The sequence below is a fragment of the Phoxinus phoxinus genome (genome assembly GCF_949152265.1).
Source record: "Phoxinus phoxinus genome assembly, chromosome: 23".
In the NCBI taxonomy this organism is placed as follows: Eukaryota; Metazoa; Chordata; class Actinopteri; order Cypriniformes; family Leuciscidae; genus Phoxinus; species Phoxinus phoxinus.
In genome coordinates this window covers 9,333,993-9,353,979 of record NC_136898.1, presented here as the reverse complement: position 1 = coordinate 9,353,979, position 19,987 = coordinate 9,333,993, and the positions used below count along the sequence as shown (strand labels likewise).

General features: G+C 38.1%; 1 protein-coding gene across 4 annotated transcripts in view; it reads left to right on the top strand.

The window, feature by feature from the left end:
* The first annotated feature begins 1,051 nt into the window (after positions 1 to 1,051).
* The window catches only part of stard13a (StAR related lipid transfer domain containing 13a), a 60,421-nt gene continuing 41,485 nt past the window's right edge, over positions 1,052 to 19,987 (top strand). The window contains exons 1-3 of one of the 4 annotated variants that reach the window (XM_079598982.1): positions 1,052 to 1,342; positions 8,947 to 9,081; positions 12,897 to 12,927. In XM_079598982.1, the coding sequence (XP_079455108.1) occupies positions 12,906 to 12,927 (22 nt within the window). In that variant the 5' untranslated portion in view covers positions 1,052 to 1,342; positions 8,947 to 9,081; positions 12,897 to 12,905. Of the gene's footprint in view, positions 1,343 to 7,447; positions 7,580 to 8,946; positions 9,082 to 12,896; positions 12,928 to 19,987 lie in introns of those variants that run through there. The other 3 variants (XM_079598981.1, XM_079598986.1, XM_079598983.1) reach the window with 3 other exon arrangements.

Below are 19,987 nucleotides of genomic sequence, written 5' to 3'. Positions count from 1 at the left end.
GTGTGTGTGTGTGTGTGTGTGTGTGTGTGTGTTGCCAAAACAGCTTAGTCTGATTATCCTACATGTCCATACCAATGTTGATCTCAAACATACAATTTGTATGACATTTGGTGAAATCATATACAAGTCTGTGCAGGGAAACCATAATCTCATCTATTTTGTAATAGCTCTCATTTTGTTTTTTTGTTCACTTCCTGCTCTGTTCATGAGTAAATGAAGATGTGAGCAAGAATGACAATGATGAATTGTGGTGTTTGCTGTTAAATGATATTGCTCGTGTTGTGGTATCTCAGGAATGCTCTTTAAATCACAGAAATATTTATGCATTTCAACTGAGGAATTTTAGCTGTCTGTTTCAATGGTTTCTGCTGTCTTGCCAATGTTTCATGCATGAATGGCCTTGTCACAATTTCACAAGCATAGGTATATCATAGGTCACTCTGGTTAAACGTGCAGTAATTATGTGTTATCTTTTCCATGTTTTCCTCTATTTTAACCTTTGTAAATTAATCCTCGGTTTCAAATTGTGCTTTTGTTAAACACGGTTATTCCGATTTTCACATAGGTCAAGGCCTACTAGGTTGGACCCATACAGATCTCCACAATCAATTGTCTCTGGGGAAGTGTAAGTGTGTTTTAAATCACCTCAAAAAGAACAAAATAAAACAACTAGCCAACCCTTTCTTACCGTCAGTGATATTTTCATTTTTCTCTAATATTCTACTGCAGTTTCCGTTCTCCGAGTCCCACCCATGATGAAAGATATAGATGTCTAGTGGTTTAAAAGTAAGCAATGTTAAGAGGCTGCTGTATCGATACGTTTTGCGTCGTGCCTGCAACCCCTTCAGCCGTAACTTATTTACGATACAGAACTAGCCTGGAGTAGGCCTACCTTATTATTATTATTTTTTACCACACAACACAAATTAAAGCCAAAAAATGTCCCTGATCGTGAAGCAACATAAGTTACATTATTACGCCATTAGATGGCGACAAAAGCTGTCTTTATGAGTGAGTCAGCGAATACTTTTATATTGAAAGGACTGACACTTGTGAACACGGAGGAGCAAGATGCAATTAAACTGATAAATGCATTGACTAGAGCTGTCAGAGTCAAGGCACTTGAAAATCCCTTCACTATTGAAAGGACAAGATATCGCAGATCGGATTTTGTTTTACGAACATAGGACTGACCTGAAGGAAAATGCTATATAATGCAGGTAACGTTAGCCTACACTTGCTCACTCCATGACCAGATGGCAGGGCTTACAAAGCCAATGGTGGCCAGCTAAAGAGAAGATGGCTGAGTGACACACAGAAGCACCCGACCACCCATCAACAAGTATGAAAACCTTTGTTACTCTCTAGCACAGGGGTGCCCAATCCTGCTCCTGGCGATCGACTGTCCTGCACAGTTCATCTCCAACCCTAATCAAACACACCTGAAGCAACCAATTAAGGTCTTCAGAGCACGTCAGGATCACTTGTAAATTAAAGGCAGGTGTGTTTGATTAGGGTTGGAGATGAACTGTGCAGGACAGTAGTGGTGGGCAGATCGAGGCTTCGTGGAAACAGTTGAACCAAATGGTCCATATTGTGTCGAGGCTTCGAATCAATCCGACACCCGTCTCAACGGTGACATCTAGTGGTCACTTGATCCTGAAACAACCTTGACGAGCCATTAAAAAAAAAGTTTTTATTTTTTTTATTGTATTTTTCTAATATGTGACGCTTGTAACCTATAGGCTCATCACTGTGCATAATGTTATTTTGGTCCTGCAAAATGAATATTAATAAAAGAAATCAAGCCACAATGTCTCACTTTTTTAGAGATTTTTATTAAAAAATATTAATTTCTTAATATTAAGAAATTATAAGACTTAGCTTACTTCTTTTTTTACAGATAATTTCTCCAGCCTTTGAAAAAATCCTCTCACAAGGGACACTTGTTGCTGGCATGCAAAGACATTTTTTAGCTAGGACATACAAAAGAGGAAAGATTACTGCTCTCTCTTTCCAGTAAGTTAGTGGATCATGAGTTCTGGGCATCTATCTATCCAAATATATCTATCTATATGAATCTATCTATGTATCTAGATATGTATCTATAATCTATCCATATACCTAGATATGTTTCTATAATCTATCTATGTATTTATATATAGGCTATCTATAATCTATCTATATATGTATCTATCTATTAATCTAGCTGTCAGCCATCCCTACAGGACAGTCGATCGCCAGGAGCAGGATTGGGCACCCCTGCTCTAGCAGATACAGCTTCACAGAGGCAAAGAATGAGGAGACACCAACCAGATCTGAAAATGAAAATTTTATTTTGCTATTCAATGCTAAAATTATGCCACTAGATGGCAGTAACAACATAGATGGACAATTTTGATTTAGTTTGTGAAGGTTCTAAAACCTGGAGAAAGTTATAGATCTGTAACTACCATTCAAAAATGTAAGCTTTTCTATTCGTAAAAAAAAAAAAAAAAAAAGGCCTGGAAAAATAATGTAGCCTATGGTTTACACAAAAATATAAAGCAGCCAAACTTTAATAATTATGTAAAAAAAAAAAAAAAATCTTGTGCACCAAATCAGCATATTAGAATGATTTCTGAAGGATCATGTGACACTGAAGACTGGAGCAATGATGCTGAAAATTCAGCTTAGCAATCACAGAAATAAAATATATTCAAATAGAAAAGTTATTTTACATTTATTTTGAATAATTTTTCATCATATTACTTCATTTAAAAATCGTACAGACCCCAAACATTTGAACGGAAGTGTAACATGTCCATTCTGGGTTATTAATGTGCATCTTTTTTTAATGTCAGACAAATGGAGCTTGTATTGTAGTTTGTGTTGGACAGATAAGGCTGTTCAGGAGACTGTAAGGCATTTAAAGTGTTTATTAGTTTGGTGAGTGCATCAGATGCCAGGCAGTCCTGGTATTCACTTTTCCCAGCATGCATTGCATAAACATGTTGTTATGACTTCTGAGAATGCTTTTTGCATCACTGTCAGTCTGCTTCCCGTCAGTGCAGCTCAGAGACATTGTGAAGCCCCAAAAGGGATTTATTTATATCTATGGGTTGTGAGTTTGTGGGACGAAAGGCTTCATTATTATGCCTGAAATTCTTACACCTATGAGTAGAGCTTTACATTTGATTTGCCCCAAAGTTTAATTAAATAAGGGTTAGAGGTTTATTCAAATTCAGTTTTTAAAATAATCAGAATGTATAAATGAGAGAAGGCAAATTGTCGATTTGTAAACGTAATAAATATACAATAATCCACACAGACCTGTTTTTTCCCCCCTTTCAATTATGAATATTGCATAGCATTCTTGGTTCATAAAATGCTGCATAAGCCGTATCTGCTCTCAGCGATGCCAAGGTGTTGTTAAAAGTGGGTCAGTCTGTCATTCTTCCTTTCTTTTTCTATTTTAACTTGCAAACATGGTCATGGCCAGGGCCAGTGTTGTGATGAGTGACTATTAGTTTTCATTGAAATGCTGTAAAGTAAAGCCCTTTTTACATTCTTGAGAATCTTAGAATATAGCCTTTCATATAGAGTGCTGTTGCTGTGACATCAAAACCCTGAAGATTCCCTCGAGGTTTTCCTATGGGTTTTTATAATAGGGTTTATAATCAAATGTAAATGTGGAAAACATAACTTGATGATACGTATTTTTCACTCTCGTCCAAAACGTTCTTATCTAATAGTCATTTATTAGAAACATACGTTTTATAAAAGAAACATAACAGCATCAACATTTGTGTTTTCTGGGCATGTGTGATTTAGGTTATAGAGCAAAACTTCCAAGTATCATCAAGTTATTATGTTTACCACAGAACTTATTTGACTCAAATTGGTGAATTAATCTTCCAGGTTTTGACGTCACGGCTGCAGCACTCTATACATACATCCTTAACTCTTTTGAGTACTGTAATTCCTATCCAGAGGAATTCAGGGGTCAGTTTTGGGAGTATTTGGACATCTTTAAACTGTTAAAAACATGCTTTTATGATGCCACATTCTCCCGTCACCCCACACGATTGATCTCTGAGGGGAGATCTCTGCCTGTCCTGGCATTGACGGTGACACCTGCCTGTAAGGAGTTATTGTGAGGAGAGAAAGAGAGGGCTTTGATGCAGTAGATGGCCACATTTAATGCTAGGAACACAGACCGAATTAATAGCTTTGCGCTGTGGTACTAATATCTGTCCCAGGATGCTTAGTGGTAGTCAGTTGTACTCGCATAAAGGCCTTTTTGAGCAACTTAACAAAAAAGAAAGAAAATTCCTCCAATCTTTCCCCAGTAATGGTGACAATTAGAAAAAAGAACCCTCATTTAGTGCCTGGCGACGAAGCCACTTCCTGTTGGTTTACAACCCCAGATCTCCAGATTCCCAAACACACAGCTCTAGTGTTTGTGAGAGAGGGGCTATTTTTACCGCACGAGGCTGGGGGAGTGTTGGGAACGCATAGAGGGATGGAATGTCTTCAGCTATGAATTGCAGCGAGTGACACGGACACACGCACTGACAGACGTGTTCACACAGAAGCACTCTCTGCAGGACAAGCGTACACTGCAGTGCTTTCAGCATTCATTAAAAGTGCATGTTGCTGCAGAGCACGCTGAATCATAGAGGAGAACTAGGACCACAATTCATAGTGATTTAAAAATGACCCTTTTTATTATATAAAAAAACACAATTATAAGAAATATCACAGTTACCCATTGAGGTGAGAAGATGCTTTCATATGGAGCTGCTAAGGAAATGATCAATTAGCCTATATAATATAATATAATATAATGAATGATGTTTGATTTTAATTTTAAAACATGATTTTATGCATGATTCTAACATGCATGCCAAAAAGTACCATGGTAATACCATGTTTGTTCGATATTTTGCATAGCAAATAGACAGAATTACTTAAAAATATCCTTCCATATTTTAATAGCCTAAAACTAATACGTTTTTTGGACATTGTAAAATGGAAATTTTACATTACAAAATGGCTATGTTGTAGTACCATAGTATTATCTGAAGCATCTAAATACCATAAATATAGTATTTTTAGTTTTATTGATGCACATGAATATCATAGTCAAAGTACCATGGTGGATAATTTTTTGATGCTTGGTTGTGGCCATCAGTTCTGATGCCTAGTCATGTATGTTTTTGAAATGGTTGCAATGGAGAACATCCCAATACTTATTGCAAAAAGCTAATACCACATGCAATGAAACTTCTGAAGACGTTTATCTTCAGATTGTCTGTAGATATTTGTTAGTTTTACTGTTGTATTTGTTGTTTTATAAGCTGTGTGCAAATTTAAAGAACTGTACATTATAAACTTACATTATTGTTATGTTTTAAGATAATATACAGTTACACTATATTTTCACCTCTTTACTTTATTCATTGAGTGAATACATTTTCATCCAGGACCTCTGCTTTGCACTGATATGTATCTCCATAACGTCAGAAACACCCAGCACTAGTAAACTGATGCAAGTTAAACACAAAATGGATAAATGATAGGTATAAATTGCGTAGCTCTACATGATGCATACATGGCTTCTATGGGGTGAAACTCCTAGTGTGAAGAACATATTAAACATAATTACTGACACCAGCTCAGCATACTGTACGAGACAGCAGTCATGACAGCAATAGTGGAATGTGTTGCCATGTGCGTTTAGACAACACCCGCAATTAATTAAGGATTGTTAATTAAGGATTAATTGTTTTGGAGTAAACCTGCGGTTACTTTTCCATGGTAAAATCCTCTATTTTGTTATTGGTTGACAGAATGTGCCACCTGGTCCCCAGCTGAAACCTTCTGAAATTACCACCTAAGCCAATAGTGCACAATCACACTGCCATTTTTGTGATAAAAACAAAAATGTCTTTAGTTCCATAGTAAATTTAGTGAAATTTGGGGTCAGTAAGATTAGGACGTAAAATTGATCACAATTAGAGTAAAGATATTTATAATGTTAAGACTTCTATTTCAATAAATTCTATTCTTCTGAGAAATTCCACAAAAAAAAAAACATTTTCACAAAAACATAAAGCAGCACAACTGTTTTCAACATTGCAAATAAGAAATGTTTTGTGAGGAACAAATAAGCATGTTAGAATCATTTCTGAAGAAGGATCATGGCTGGAGTAATGATGCTGAAAATTCAGCTTATTGTCTATGTTGTCAGCTTATTGTCTTATGTTGTCTTATTGTCAGCTTATTGTCTATGGAAGGCGTAGGACCATAAAATGTTCATCCAATCATTGCATGTCCTATACTTGCCTGTCAGCGTATTTTTTTTCATACCTCCGCGCATCTGCTCGCGCAGACATCACACGTCACCAGCGCGTCAGCAGACAGTCAACGCAACACAAACGGCTGCCATAGTTCCTCCTGAACCAAAACAATGAGCTTATGCTGTGTTCACGCCACAACTGTAATATGGAAGAGATGGAAACCTGTGACATTATATTAGGAGTAGTTTGTGATTCGAGTTTTTGCATTTCAATGGCAACACTATCAACGCCGAAATGACCCTGCAGCAGTCTGGTGGTACAGGTTAGTGCTCTTTAAATTGTTTATGTTCATTATTTTTGTAATGTTATGTGTTTTGAGTCAAGAGGTAGTTTAACGCCGTCTCTCGTGACGCTTTGCAGACTCAGCTGTGTGCGTTCATGTGTTTTGAAGGATGCGTGGCTTTGGAGACGCTCTGAAAGGAGGGAGGGATCTTATGCTTTCAAAGCTAGCTCGCGATTGCTAGCCTCTCTGAAAATTGCCTACCCTACCTTTAAATACATTCCTATATATCTGGTAGAGGCCACTGACTGACTCCTCTACCGCAGTATTACCTCCAGCGAGAGAACTTGTGACAATGTCTTTGGGATTACTTAAGTCGTGCCCTCACAGGCCCAGCACAGTGTTAAGATGTGCAGACTGTGTCCGATTCAAGCCGGACATTCCTCCAGAGTCAAGCGGGAACTTTGGAGACAAACAACTATTGTGTGACGGGTGAGGGTTTTTGAGAGAACGAACAAGGGGGACTCAAGAGCTACTGAGAGGGAAGAACATGTTTTTAACACCCCAGTTCAATCCAACACACACACACCCTACAGAAATAGCTGCTTTACATGCTTGTGTCCATTGACTTTAGTCTGTTGTGGGTCCTGAAGACAAAAGTGGTGTTCTTGATGAGGATGTAACTACGGCCCCCTCCGTTTGGAGCAACATGACATGTTTGTTCCATAAAGCTGTTGTACGACATGCTATATCTGAGAAAAAGACACATTTCAAAGGAGAGGATGTGAGGTCATATCGCTGTCACTCTGCCAAGATTGTTTCCACTATGCATGAGCTGGCACAGGGGGATCTTCAGTCTGTTGATGCTTGAATCAGTGACTCTCATTGGGGAATGGGGAGATTTGGAGTTTCAGACCTTGTTTGCTGGGATCATCTCTCACACTGAGGTCCAAACTGGACAGAATGCCTGTTTCGTTTCTTCTTGAGTGAAGGGAGTGGTGGTTATCTGACAAAGGTAGATGGGATACTTTACTCCAGTCCTCAATGTCACATGATCATTTTAATATGCTGATTTGGTGCTCAAGAAACATTTGTTATGATCAATGTTAAAAACTGATGTGCTTCTTAATGGTTTTGTGGAAAGAGTGCCTTTATTGTCATGTTCAATTTCATGAGAATACTTGAGTCTGTTTCAACAAAGGGCTCATTGTAGTGATACAATGTTTTGAAGGCCGTGGGTGATTTTAGCTCTCTTGAAACAAAAAGGTCCTAGATGTTTCTTCTTAGGGTCTTGATTAATGAAATCAAGTGTGTGCTGACACTGATGGACTGAGGTGTATTTACAGAGCAAGCGGTCAGGCTGAAGCTCAAACGCATTAGTTTTATCAGTCCAGCAGAGAGAGCCCACACACTCCTCTCTGACACCGATCAAATCTCCCATCTTATCAACAAACACATTTTGTTGTAGTTTGATTTGTGTTACATGACGATGCAAATGCAACCTTGAGTCTTCAAGGCTAATGAGAAAAACAGCCCTCACCGCCACATTCGATCATGTTTACATCGCCTGTGTCCTTGAATGACTCTTTCCCATGTTAGTCTCTTTGTTTGACTTTCATTAGGTGGTTCTAGATAAGATTTATATTGTGTCCGTGTGTGTGTGAACGGCAAATGTACGGTGGAGTAAGTGTGCACATCCTCCATGTTTGCCTCCACATTAGAGAAAATGTAAGTCCCTCAGATTTATTAATTTACTGTAGTGTGCCTGAGCTCTCTTTGCGTATTCTTCCATTTAAAAAGAGCCGTTTGTTATGTCACAGAGTATATTTTTAAATCTAATTTGCATGACACTCACTCAATGCTTTTTGGCATTTCTTCGCTGGAAGGATTAGTGGGTCGTACCCACCATGGGAGGTTCTAAACATATCTTATTTGTTATATAATCAAGCCAGACAATTTATATGAAAATTGTATTAATCTTCACTGTATTCACTTGTTTTATCTCCATTCTGTTCCTGTTAAAGTTTTTTCTCTATTTCCTATCCAATATCAGTGATCTAATTATAAATTAGGAAACATTTTGTTCATGTTTATGTGTGAATGGAGAGATGGTTTCTGTTTTTTCTTTCCATTTGAAATGTCTTCAGGAAACGAAATGGATCCACACACACACACACACACACACACACACACACACACACGCAATGATCCAGATAATGATATCAGTATTATTACTTTTAGAGCCTTTCATTTTATTTACATTAGCATAAGAACCGTATCTCCTGTACCTTGTTTAACTTGATAAAGTATGAAAGTTTTCTCTTTGTTTGTTTCCTTTTTAACTCTGTTTATTAATTCACTCTCTAAATTAACCAATTTTAGAAAGAGACGGAGATCATACGGCCTGACTTCACCCCTTGTGATCCAGTGTGACATTTCTTAACCTTGTGACTCTGGTCCCGGGTTGAGTCGGACCAGTCTCCTGTCTAGTGTGAGCGCTCACAGGAGGGAAATAAGGTGACCGTGCTAATTCTAATGATTTCGTTTATACCAAATGCAACTTGATGTACATTTCTCTCATTTCATTTCATCGCTTCATGGCCGGGCCTCAGAATCAGGTGGACTCAGGATTCAGATGTTGAGATTGTGTGATGTCGATGTTGTCAAACACATCTGGGGATTAAGGGCGGATTAAGTACATTCCAGAAAACATTGACCAATGTGATTGTCCTCCGAATGCTACATCCATCACGGTCGATTAAAACCCCATCTGCCGAGTGCAGACCTGTCAGTTAATACAGGACATGCAACTCAGAACCTCACCTCCATTTTATTGATTTCTTTATCTTGTCAGATTGAATAAAGCCAGTAAGAGAGTGCACGTGAAAAGCAGTTTTATTTTTTTAAGGGGGGGTTATTATTTGAAATATCTTGCAAATGAAGATAGAAATAACTCTGTACACAAAGGATTAGGGTTACAAATGGTGAAACCAAACCCATGCATGCATGCCTCATTTACAGAGCATTTGAGTAATATCTGTTATTTCCAGGCTCTGTGAGGGGTGGTGTGTGAAATTCGGGCTAGCGGTAAATCTGCAGCGGGGGACATCTATTGCCTGGAACTCAATTTTGAGTCAGGCAGAGGTCGCAAAAATGGCCCCACTTTCCCTTAATGCCACTTACTCTTATCATCACTCTCAACAACAGTCTGAGGTCGCATTATGCTTTTGAAATCTAGTCAGATGTGTTATTTGTATCAGTTGGGTCTCTTTAACATCTCAGTTATTTCTCCTCGAAAGCAATCCAATTAAATAGAGAGCAAATAGAGATGTTACAGTAAACCTTTATGATTTAAAACAAGTACTTGACTGTGTTGTTTGTGTACTTAACATCTGAAAGTGAGTGTTAGTATCAGAAAGCAGATATTGCAACATGTGCATGTGTCTTCGTATCATTTTGTTTTGTTTAATGCATATGTTGGAGTATAAGGTCGTGGGATCATACCAGGTTTCTTGGACTGAGTTTATTTTTCCTCGGCTACCGCTGATAAAATGCAGCTGTCCAAATGTGTCTCTGAGTGGTGAGTACAGGGCCGAACTCATCCAGCCTTGCACACCGTCCAGCCGTCTGCAGGCGAAACAGATAACAGGGCTGTCCTCCCCCAACCCCGGGGTCGAGAAAGCAGACCAGGTCACGGTGCGCTTCTAGACGAGCACGCTTGCACAGCTACATTGTTCCTTCTGGGTTATGTAAACGTAAAGGAAATTAGATCATTTTGTTACAGAGAAACCTGTAAATTGACCAGGCTTTTGATGTGGTGCCCTGTCCTTAGTTCCCTTTTCCTGGGATGAAGCTTTCTTAGCAAGAACACAGACAAAAATGCGTGTCATTGTAAGCGTGTGGTCAAGTTGAACATACAGTACTTAAGCGATAGTTCACCCAAAAATGAAAATTGGTTCTAAACCTGTAGGAATTTTTTTTCTTCTTCTGTGGAACACAAAAAAAGTTTTTTTTTTAAGAATGTCAGTGTTTTTTATTGTCCATGCAGTAAAATTCAGTGGGATCCACAACACTATTGACTTAATCCAATGCTGTTTTGGACCCCATTGACTTTTAATGTATGGATAAAAACATTCTTCAAAATATCTTTCTTTATGTTTTACAGAAGTAAGTCATACAGGTTTGGAACGACATAAGGGATATATAAATGTCAATAGTTTAAAGTGGATGTCTAATGCTATTTCATGCATTCTGACATTTACTCAAAGTTTCAAAAAATGAGTTGGACGTATGGCGGATTATTTCTGTGCCAAATACACTCCTTAAGAAGTCGTGTAAGTTTTTCTTTTTCTCGAGTATGGCCCTGTCTGATGTCATAAAAGGCTGAATTTCAAAGAAGTGTGTTTTTGGTTGTATGGGAAAGATAACCTTGTTCATTTTCCCAAAGAACCCAGCGTTAGGAGATGCAGTTAGTTTTTCCGGGGCAGCAACGGAGTTGTAGAAGTGTGTTTGTTTGTTCCTGGCATTTCGGTGACAAATGTTTTATAAACAAGGCCCAGTTCGACGCTGGATTTGCAGATCGTTTGAAACTGAAAGATGGAGCGATCCGAGCGATAAAATATCCCGGTCACGAGTTGGAATTGCAGGTGGTAAGTGACATCAAATGTCTGTTTTGATGGCAATCGGTACATACTGTAAGTGCATATAATGTAAACACCGCTGTAAACGTACGCTGTACTGATTCTTCCCGAAAACAGCCGAGTTCCTGGAGGCGTGCTGTGGGCGGAGCTAAAGAGTCACGAACGTATAGTGAATCAAAAGTTATCCATGGATAATGAGATGATGCATGTGCTCACTCATTATCCAACCATGGATAACTTTTTTTAACTCTGTTTTCGGAAAGAATCGGTACATGTTTTTTATAAATCTGATAATACCAGTTTATGCTATTACCCTATAGCATAGCTTGTGGTATTAAGAATACATTCACATACTTGTGTTTAGGCTCTAAAGATGGTATACAAGGAAGAAATAACTGCCTTTGGTGTCAGAGGACTGTGATTCTGTCTGAGCAATGGTATTCTCCTTTTTTTCAGTTTGGTCTTGCTCAAACGAACTTGTGGTCTGTGAGGGAGTGGATCTAGAAAAATGTGATCTTTCCCCTATTCCTTTGAAAAGAACATTTGTTCGGTTCGAACTGTACAGTCTCAACTAACACTTTCATGTATTGTTGAAGTTATTCTTGGTCAGACATCGAGGGCCAGCATTTCCTCTGGGTCCTTTTTTTATTATAGAATATCACATGCAAGGCCGATATGTAGGTCGTATCAGAAAACTATTATTCCTTTAGCTAGTCGAGTGGCCTTCATTCTCTCCCAACTAGATCAGTTCATAGACACCCCTGAGACTAGCTAAGAATGAGGGTCAGAAACAACCCAAAAATAAACGCTCGCTTCCCTGAAAGTGTCAATATTTTTAGAGCTAGAGGTTAAACCCTTGATTAAAGAAAGAATGGGAGCCTATTAAATATGATGGGATTTTTTTTTTTACTGCGTGAAGAAAAATATTTTGCAATTATGTATTTTCAACAATCTACTTACTTTGATGTTAGTACTTAATGCTCGTACTGAATTGTGTTTACATTGTACTCCGAGGTATCTTGGTATATCTATACTTTTAAGACAATAATTGACCCTTTCTCGGTTACTGGATTGAGGTTAGCCGGTCTATTCACTTTGTACAGACATACTGTAGCTCTGAAATCAAAGACTAAAATAGAGCGTCCATTGATTGCTGAGTAGGATCTCTGTCTACTGGCTCTCTTGTGTAATTGGAGCCTTCAATCAATAAGAAAGCATGAGATCAGCCAAATTGAAACAACCTCATCAGCTCTCAGGACAAGTATTCCTTCTAAACAATCCCCACACTGTAAAAAAAAAACTCAACTCAAATCAACTGGATAGATACAGATTGTAGAGGCTCACACATCCAGTTTAGTTTCTGTGATACCTTTTCTGCTTCTTCTAGAGACATGTTCTCTTGTATAGACTGTAAGCCAGTGTATCATTGTTGGAATGTTGATGTTAGTTGATGATGAGTTTTTAAAGAACCATTTCTCACGCGATAAAGAGACATTTTATTGCCATCTGTCTGAAATTGAATGCATTGCTGATGGCCTTTTGAACTTTGATGGTACTTCTTGAAGCTGTTATTGTTGCCGCATTCATGTTTTCAGTTAACCTCTGGAGGTCACATGTCAAAGTTGAAGTTTATCTGTGGTCACTTTCTGCATATCGTCAGTAATTAGCATTTTGTTGTTTTTTTCCCCCTAGGACAGGGTGATGATGAATTCAAACTCGCCAGGTAGGCAGACCTTTATTCCCATTACCGATTCCATTCCTGTTGTTATTCTTATTAATACAGATTCTGTTTAGATTCTACTTCCCTTTTCTTTTTGAATGTTCCTGCTTCAGTTTCATAGACTCTTCTGATTCCCATTCCCAATTGTGTGTTTTTTTCCATTCACATTCTGTTTCCATTAAGTTTTGTTTTTTGTTTATTTCTGTTCCAATTATTTTAATTGTTTCCTCTCCCATTTCCATTTCCATTCATCTTTCCATTCATCTTTTCCCCATCCGTTTGTTTCACATTTGTTTCCGTTTCTATTTCCATTACCTTTCCTGTTTCCACTAAAGCTTTTTTTTTTATCCATTCCGATTTCTGTTTCCGATTCCAGTCCTAATGACATTAACAATTTTTTTTTATTTCCTATTTTCATTCCCACACACTTAGAAGTCACGGAATGTCTCTTCACAGGCATCTATTTCAATGCAAGACAGTAAAATAGGATTTCTGGGAATGACTTCTCTCAGGTCTTTCCAGTATGTCAAAGCTTAGCTTTCCAAAAATAATGACAGGCTGTTTTCACTTTATGCCACACACGCTGGTAAAAAAAAAACTTTCACAAAAGAATCAACCACACCACAGAAACCACACAGAGAGGCCTTAAATGAACAGATGATAATGAGAGAAAAGAACATGTTTTAGATGGCTGTTTCTCCCTGGCTCTATCTCTCTAATTAAGTCTAATTTCCATGAGTTTGTGGTTGCAGAAGGTTTTGTGATGTCCTGCTTAGCGTTGTGAAACAGTTTTTGTTTCATGCTTCTGTGGCCTCTGGAAACGTGAGCTAGAAAGTCTGGAGAAGGAAATGATAGTTCATGGTGTATCTCTGTGTTTTTATTTAAAATATTTGAGGCTTTGTTACGGATCATTTTTAAAGGTGGTTTGATAACTACGTAGAGACATGTAACATTAGAAAATAGCATGCGGTTTCCATGTCAGCAAAATGATTGTAAAGCCAATTGCCAATGTTTTTGTCTATTGTACAGAGACGATCTTTGCAGGAGGATTTGAAACTGTTGTGATTGACAGTGTCAGGCGTCAGACTGCACAGACACTGGCTCGAGTGAGTAAGTGTCGGACCAGCTTCAAGTTGTGTTTATAAAGGACTCAGGTTTACCTTGGACTCCCAGTGAAACAGGACCATTATCAGGAGTCATGTCACGTTACTGTTATTGAGCAGCCTTGGGGAAGTGTGTGGATGTGTGTAATGGGCCCCTGGAGGGCCCCTTGAGGTCAAAGGTCATGCCACTCTAGGCCTTGAAATGGCCTCTCACATAACCTCACTGGCGACGAGCACTGCGTGTGTTTGGAAAGTGCGCTGAATGCCCCGGTGCTTAATATAGTTGACCGTCAGTACCCAGCAAGCAATTTTGCGTTTAAAAGTTTAATAGTCCAAACACAGCCCTGACATCTAGGCTAAAACAAGGCAAACTTTGGGCTGTCAGTGAAAATGTAATAGACGTCTAACCATAGCCCAAGAACAGAGTCATCAAGTAGATAACATGTTAAAGAAATGAAACCAAACACCTTGTAATCACTGTTGACTTGCTTACATGATGGAATATCATATATCACAAGTTATTTTGGCAAAAACGACATCCAACCAAATTCAAGGGTATTTTGGATAGAAGTGGGTTAATCATAGCCGGACTACATCGGGTCTATAGTTAACCTAGACGGTGAAACGACGGATATTGCTTATTGGGGTAAGCGGCTAGATTGTGTGTGTTTGTTTGTAGGAATCTGGTAGAAATATATATCCACAGTATAGGTCATATATCATTGATTTGTTTGTGTTTGTTGTGCGATGGATGATGTTTTAGCTAACACTCTTACTCTTAACTTTGACAGCTGATAAGCTACTGTTTGTGCCAAACACTCCAGAGACATGTTAGAAACATAGCTTTTCTCCAAAGCCTAGTGAGCTGCCTACATATACAGTTCACACTACTGAGACAGCCGTTATGAACAGTATACATGCTACCTGGCTGTTAGCATACCGTAGCCTCGACAAAACAAACATTCTAAGGAAGCACTGTAATTAAACTTTGCAGATCCCAGAAAAAAAGTTAACCACAACCAATTCAAAAATTCAAGAGTTGTAAGATTTTTTAAATGCTTTTGAAAAAAAAAAAACATTTGAAAGAAATGTATTATACACTTTAAAATAAAATATTTATTTTTATCATTGCTGATAACTGATTAAGTGAATTTAGGCATCACAGCATGCACTTTATAATGAATGGATATCTGTTTTGAGATTACATTTAACACCATTATTAAATGATATGTATTTTATTTTAAATATTTTCATGTGTTTGAGTTTGTTACTTTAAGTAAGATTTAGATCAAAGTTAATGTGCATATAAAAATATGAAATCAACAATTAAAGATCCAATAACCTATACAGTAGGCCTATATTTTGCATCACTAATAAATAGTGTTACAAGGTTGTATTTAGGTTGATGCTTGTTGCTTTAGAAGATGGCAGTTTATGTAGACAGCAAGGCAGATCAATAAACAGAGTATATGCACTCTGGGAGTTCTCTGAATAAATGCTCTTTAATCTTGTGCTCAGTTCTGTATGTGCAAACTACAGTGTGCTTTTGCAAGAAATTGTATCAAGATTCACGTTTGCAGCTGTTTTATGTGTGTGTTTTGCATAGAAGGTCATTCCGCCTCAGATCCTCTCTGTCCCGTGTCTCAGAAACCAGCAGAGGCAGAGAACATGTTCTCCACTCAACTCTGAGTTAAATTTAGCTCCTGCCTGCCGTAGTGTGGAGCAGATTCACTGCCTGTGTGTTTGAGAGAATCTGTGGATATTGAAGTGTTGTACAGAGAAGGGAGAGACATTTGTTCTGCTTGGTGTCTTTAGGTTGATGGTTACTGGACGTCAGGTGTTCTGACTGGTCTGTGCTGGTCCAGGAACCAGCTTCTAAATGCTTTGTGGCGTCATTGATTTTTCCATTCTGTGCTACAGTAAGCTACTCAGATTTACGGGGAATATTCCATGGTTAAGTGCTATTGTCATGACACGGAGCATAATGCCTAACCATGGTAAAATCCTTGCAATGAATGGCCTTAAAGCCTCGATACTTTCGTAAAACCGTGGCAACGCTTCTGGTCCCGCTTCTGGTCAGATGGGATGCATTTGCCATTTCTGACAGTCGATGCTGTAAGTACTGTAGTTGGATTAATATGCTACAATTTTAGGTCTAATGTTTATAAATGGCAGTTCCTGGACATGAGGCGAGATTATCTAGTCAGTGCAACCCCCACTCTTTCATGAGACCAAAACAGATGTTGATGTTTTCTTCTGTTACGGATTTTATTTTCAGTGTTGCGAGCAGCCTGGTAAACCATGCACGGCATTACAATTTATCCTGCACTAAGATGGAATGAGGATTTGTTGGGACAGGTGGCAAATTTTTTATAACAATACATTTGGGCCTGTAAATTGTATAAATAAATTTATTGTCAATAAAGTAATTGTTAAAAATGATTTGAATTAAGTTTTTCAGTTTAAACAATGATTTTCTGTATTCTTACCGTTAATTTTAAATGAATTACATTACATTGTCAAAACTGCTACATTAAAAATTCAGTGATATTCTCGTTCAAATCTTTTTTAAAGACCCCCTGTGGTGAAAATCAAGTTTTTAATGTTGTTTATAATGTCTATGTGATGTTTTTAATATGCTTTAAGACGAGCCAAGGGAAAATGTAATAGTCAACACCATTGCGGAGTATTTTCTTCTTAAAACTGCAGTGAAAAAAGACATGGTTTGAAATTGCCTTTTTCTTACATCACAAACTACGTTGTAACCAATCACGTCAACTTGAGCAGGGATGTCTCAAGAGAATCCAGGTTATCCCGGTATATTTTTCTATTGATATGAAAAATCGGGTTCTTTTAGCAAAATAGCTGGTGAATTATGTGATATATATTACAATGTTATGATGAACTATAGCCTATGCCCTTCTTTACTGAAGTATGATGTTCTAATTTGCATATTCATGGAACCGTAGAGTTACTTTCAAGCTATTTTAAGGCATCAATAAAAAATTTCACTGGGAAAAAAACTTTTAAATATGTAATTTTGTTGATCAAAAATTAGTTTTAAGGGATTAAATGATTGACTACAGGGGGACTTTAACAAATTGTTTTGGAACACCGTGTCATGCACAAGACGCTGCAAAAGACGTAAACGGTTAAACACGTCCGTCTAGTGCATAATTACTTTGAAAAACAATGGAAAAGTAGCACAGTGGAATAGAAAAACGTTCTGTGTGAATGGCCCCATGTCATGTAGAATTTCCCACCGTCGTCTCTACTTCCTGCCCTCGGGTTTACCTGCGCCATGGCTGCAGAAATGTTTTGTTCTGCATTCAAAGCCAGCTGAAGGATTTAACCCCCATCACATCTCACCCATGAGAATTAATATTCTGTAATGTTGTATTATCTTTAGAGATGCTTAAGCGCTTACAGACCACATTGATCTGAAAAATTCAATTTCATCTGGACTGATCTAATCCACTCACTGTGATGTCCCTATGACCTACAAAAACACACCCTCATATTGTCCCTTGTGTATTTAGTAGTGCACATTTGACTCCGTCATTCCTTTCTCATCTCACAGGATAGGGAAAATGTTTTTTCCAAGTGTCCACTAGCTTGTTTTCCATTCCCTTGGGGCATAATGTTTTACCGTGTGTGTGTGTGTGTGTGTGTGTTTGTGTTTGTGTGCTTTTTGGTTGGTGTCTGGTGGTGGTCGTGCATCTGATCGTGCGTGCTTGCACATTAATATTACCGGTAATTGCATTCAGCCTCTTTGTCAATTATGTCTTTTATTAAAATCCAATCAATCAAATCCCTAATGGCATTGTATAGTTAAATACGGTTAGGTTGGTTTCTTAATGCACTATTAGTGATATTTGTGCTTATTTTCACTGCACTCAAGCCCATGTTGTGGGTAATACTTCACTGTTTGCCCTTTTCTATTAGTAAGTCATGTATGTGTACAGTACATGTCTGCATATATATGGAGCTTGAAAGTGACAGTGCATGCATAGCTGTTGGGCCTGACTGGGTTAGCAATGTGCGTGTGTGTGCGTGTGTGTGTATGTCATGAGTTATGTCAGCATACAGCAGCTGGTACAGTAGAACTGTAGAACTGCATCTATGAAATACAAACCCAGCACATGAAAAAAAAAAAAAAATTTGACACCGGTGAAACCCAACAAGACCAACATGAACCTGTGACCTTGCACAAAGCCAAGAATAAAACAAAAAGTTGTATTAAATTAGATTTCTTTAAATATATTGAAAAACTGTCACCAGACGATGTTTATATTCTGCATTAAGAAGATGTTTCTGGTTTTACACTAATATTTGATAATATACCTGTACCCTCCCACCCCAGACTATCACATATGGGAAACTTGACTGATTCTTTTATGCTGTTTTTGATCGTTTTTGGAGCTTCTCCTTTTGTTTTCACTAAAATGGCTACTGTAATGACTCATTTGCATTTTTAATGTATATAATTCACAGAATTTCCAATCTTGCATTAATATTTGACATCCAAGTTTCAACCTGTAGATTGTTCAGAAATTACAGACCAGTCGCTATATCATTTTAAAACACCTTTCCAACTAGACATCAAAGAGCTTTTCTTCATAAAGATAAGTTCCTTTATATTGCATGGCTAAGGACAACAGAAGTGCTCCTAAAATCATTTTGGCATGGATTTGACATTCATTGGATTCCCTCAGATAATCTGCAATCATAATAAACAAATGCTCTTTGACCTTTTCTCAATAATGTCACTGTCCTTAGGAGGAAATCTCTCCATCTTTGTAGTAAATTCATAGATTATATGCAGGCCAATGTGGAATCCAAAACATTCATCAGAAATTGTGTCTTTGTGTGTATTTCAATGTGAAAGCTTATATTTGTAGTGCATGTGAGCTTCATAAAACACATACATCTGTGTAAACAGCAATTCGTTCATTGTTTATGAGGAATATACACTCACAGAGAGAAAGACGCGCATTCGCTAGTGTCAGGCTGGAGGGATTATGTGTATCGCGCATGAGGATGGACATGCATCTGTGTCTTCTGATTAGACACAGCCTGACAGGACAGAACCTGATAGAACACAGAGTGATATTTCCAAAGTCTCTGGCACTTCAGGCATGCGTTCTCCTGGGAAAACTCACTGAGGCTAATCTGTGGACAGGCAGGGGACGTGCAACCATAGGTACCATTTGCCATGTTATGTATACATATAAGTGTAGAAAGGTGCAACAATGCTGCATGTCTGCATACGTGTGGAAACGCTTGCGTAAGTCCAATTAGACTCATCTTGTGTGGTATTTATCTGATTAAAAAAATAATGCTCAATAAAAAGAGTTGTGTGGAACTGCATGTTTTGCAGGCAGTAAAAAAGAAAGCTCTTGGCTCAGCATCGTATTTAAAACCACACGTTGCTATTACAGTAAGGCACTATAGAGATTCTCCAGCGTAAAACTGTTGGATGTTTGTAATATCTGGAGAGACCTTTGAGAGTCTCAAAGATTCCACTCCAGAAGGATGTCAATTTAGTTTGCTTCTAAACGAAGGTCGCTTAATTAGCCTGCTGTGCAAGTGTTGAGTGTGTTTAATTGGACTGCTAATTCAGCACTCTGAGCTTTGGCAGACAGCCTACTCTGTTCCTACAACAAACCGCACACACAACCATCAACCCTCCCATGGAACTGTTGGCATCGGGGCGTGTTTTCCAGTCGACTGCGGCACTCACTCTTGCCCACTTGGGTGGCACTAAGATTCCCGGCCCCCGACTCCTAGATGGCAATTTGAGTTGTTTTGAACTCTTTTTTTCTACTACTCAAGTACTGCATTTGTTCTGGATGTGTTAGTTTAATGTGTTAGTAATGATTATTATTATTTTGTAAAATTGTTTTACCATGTCATACCTTAAATATGCCTTTTTATTTATAATATCAATTTATTTATTT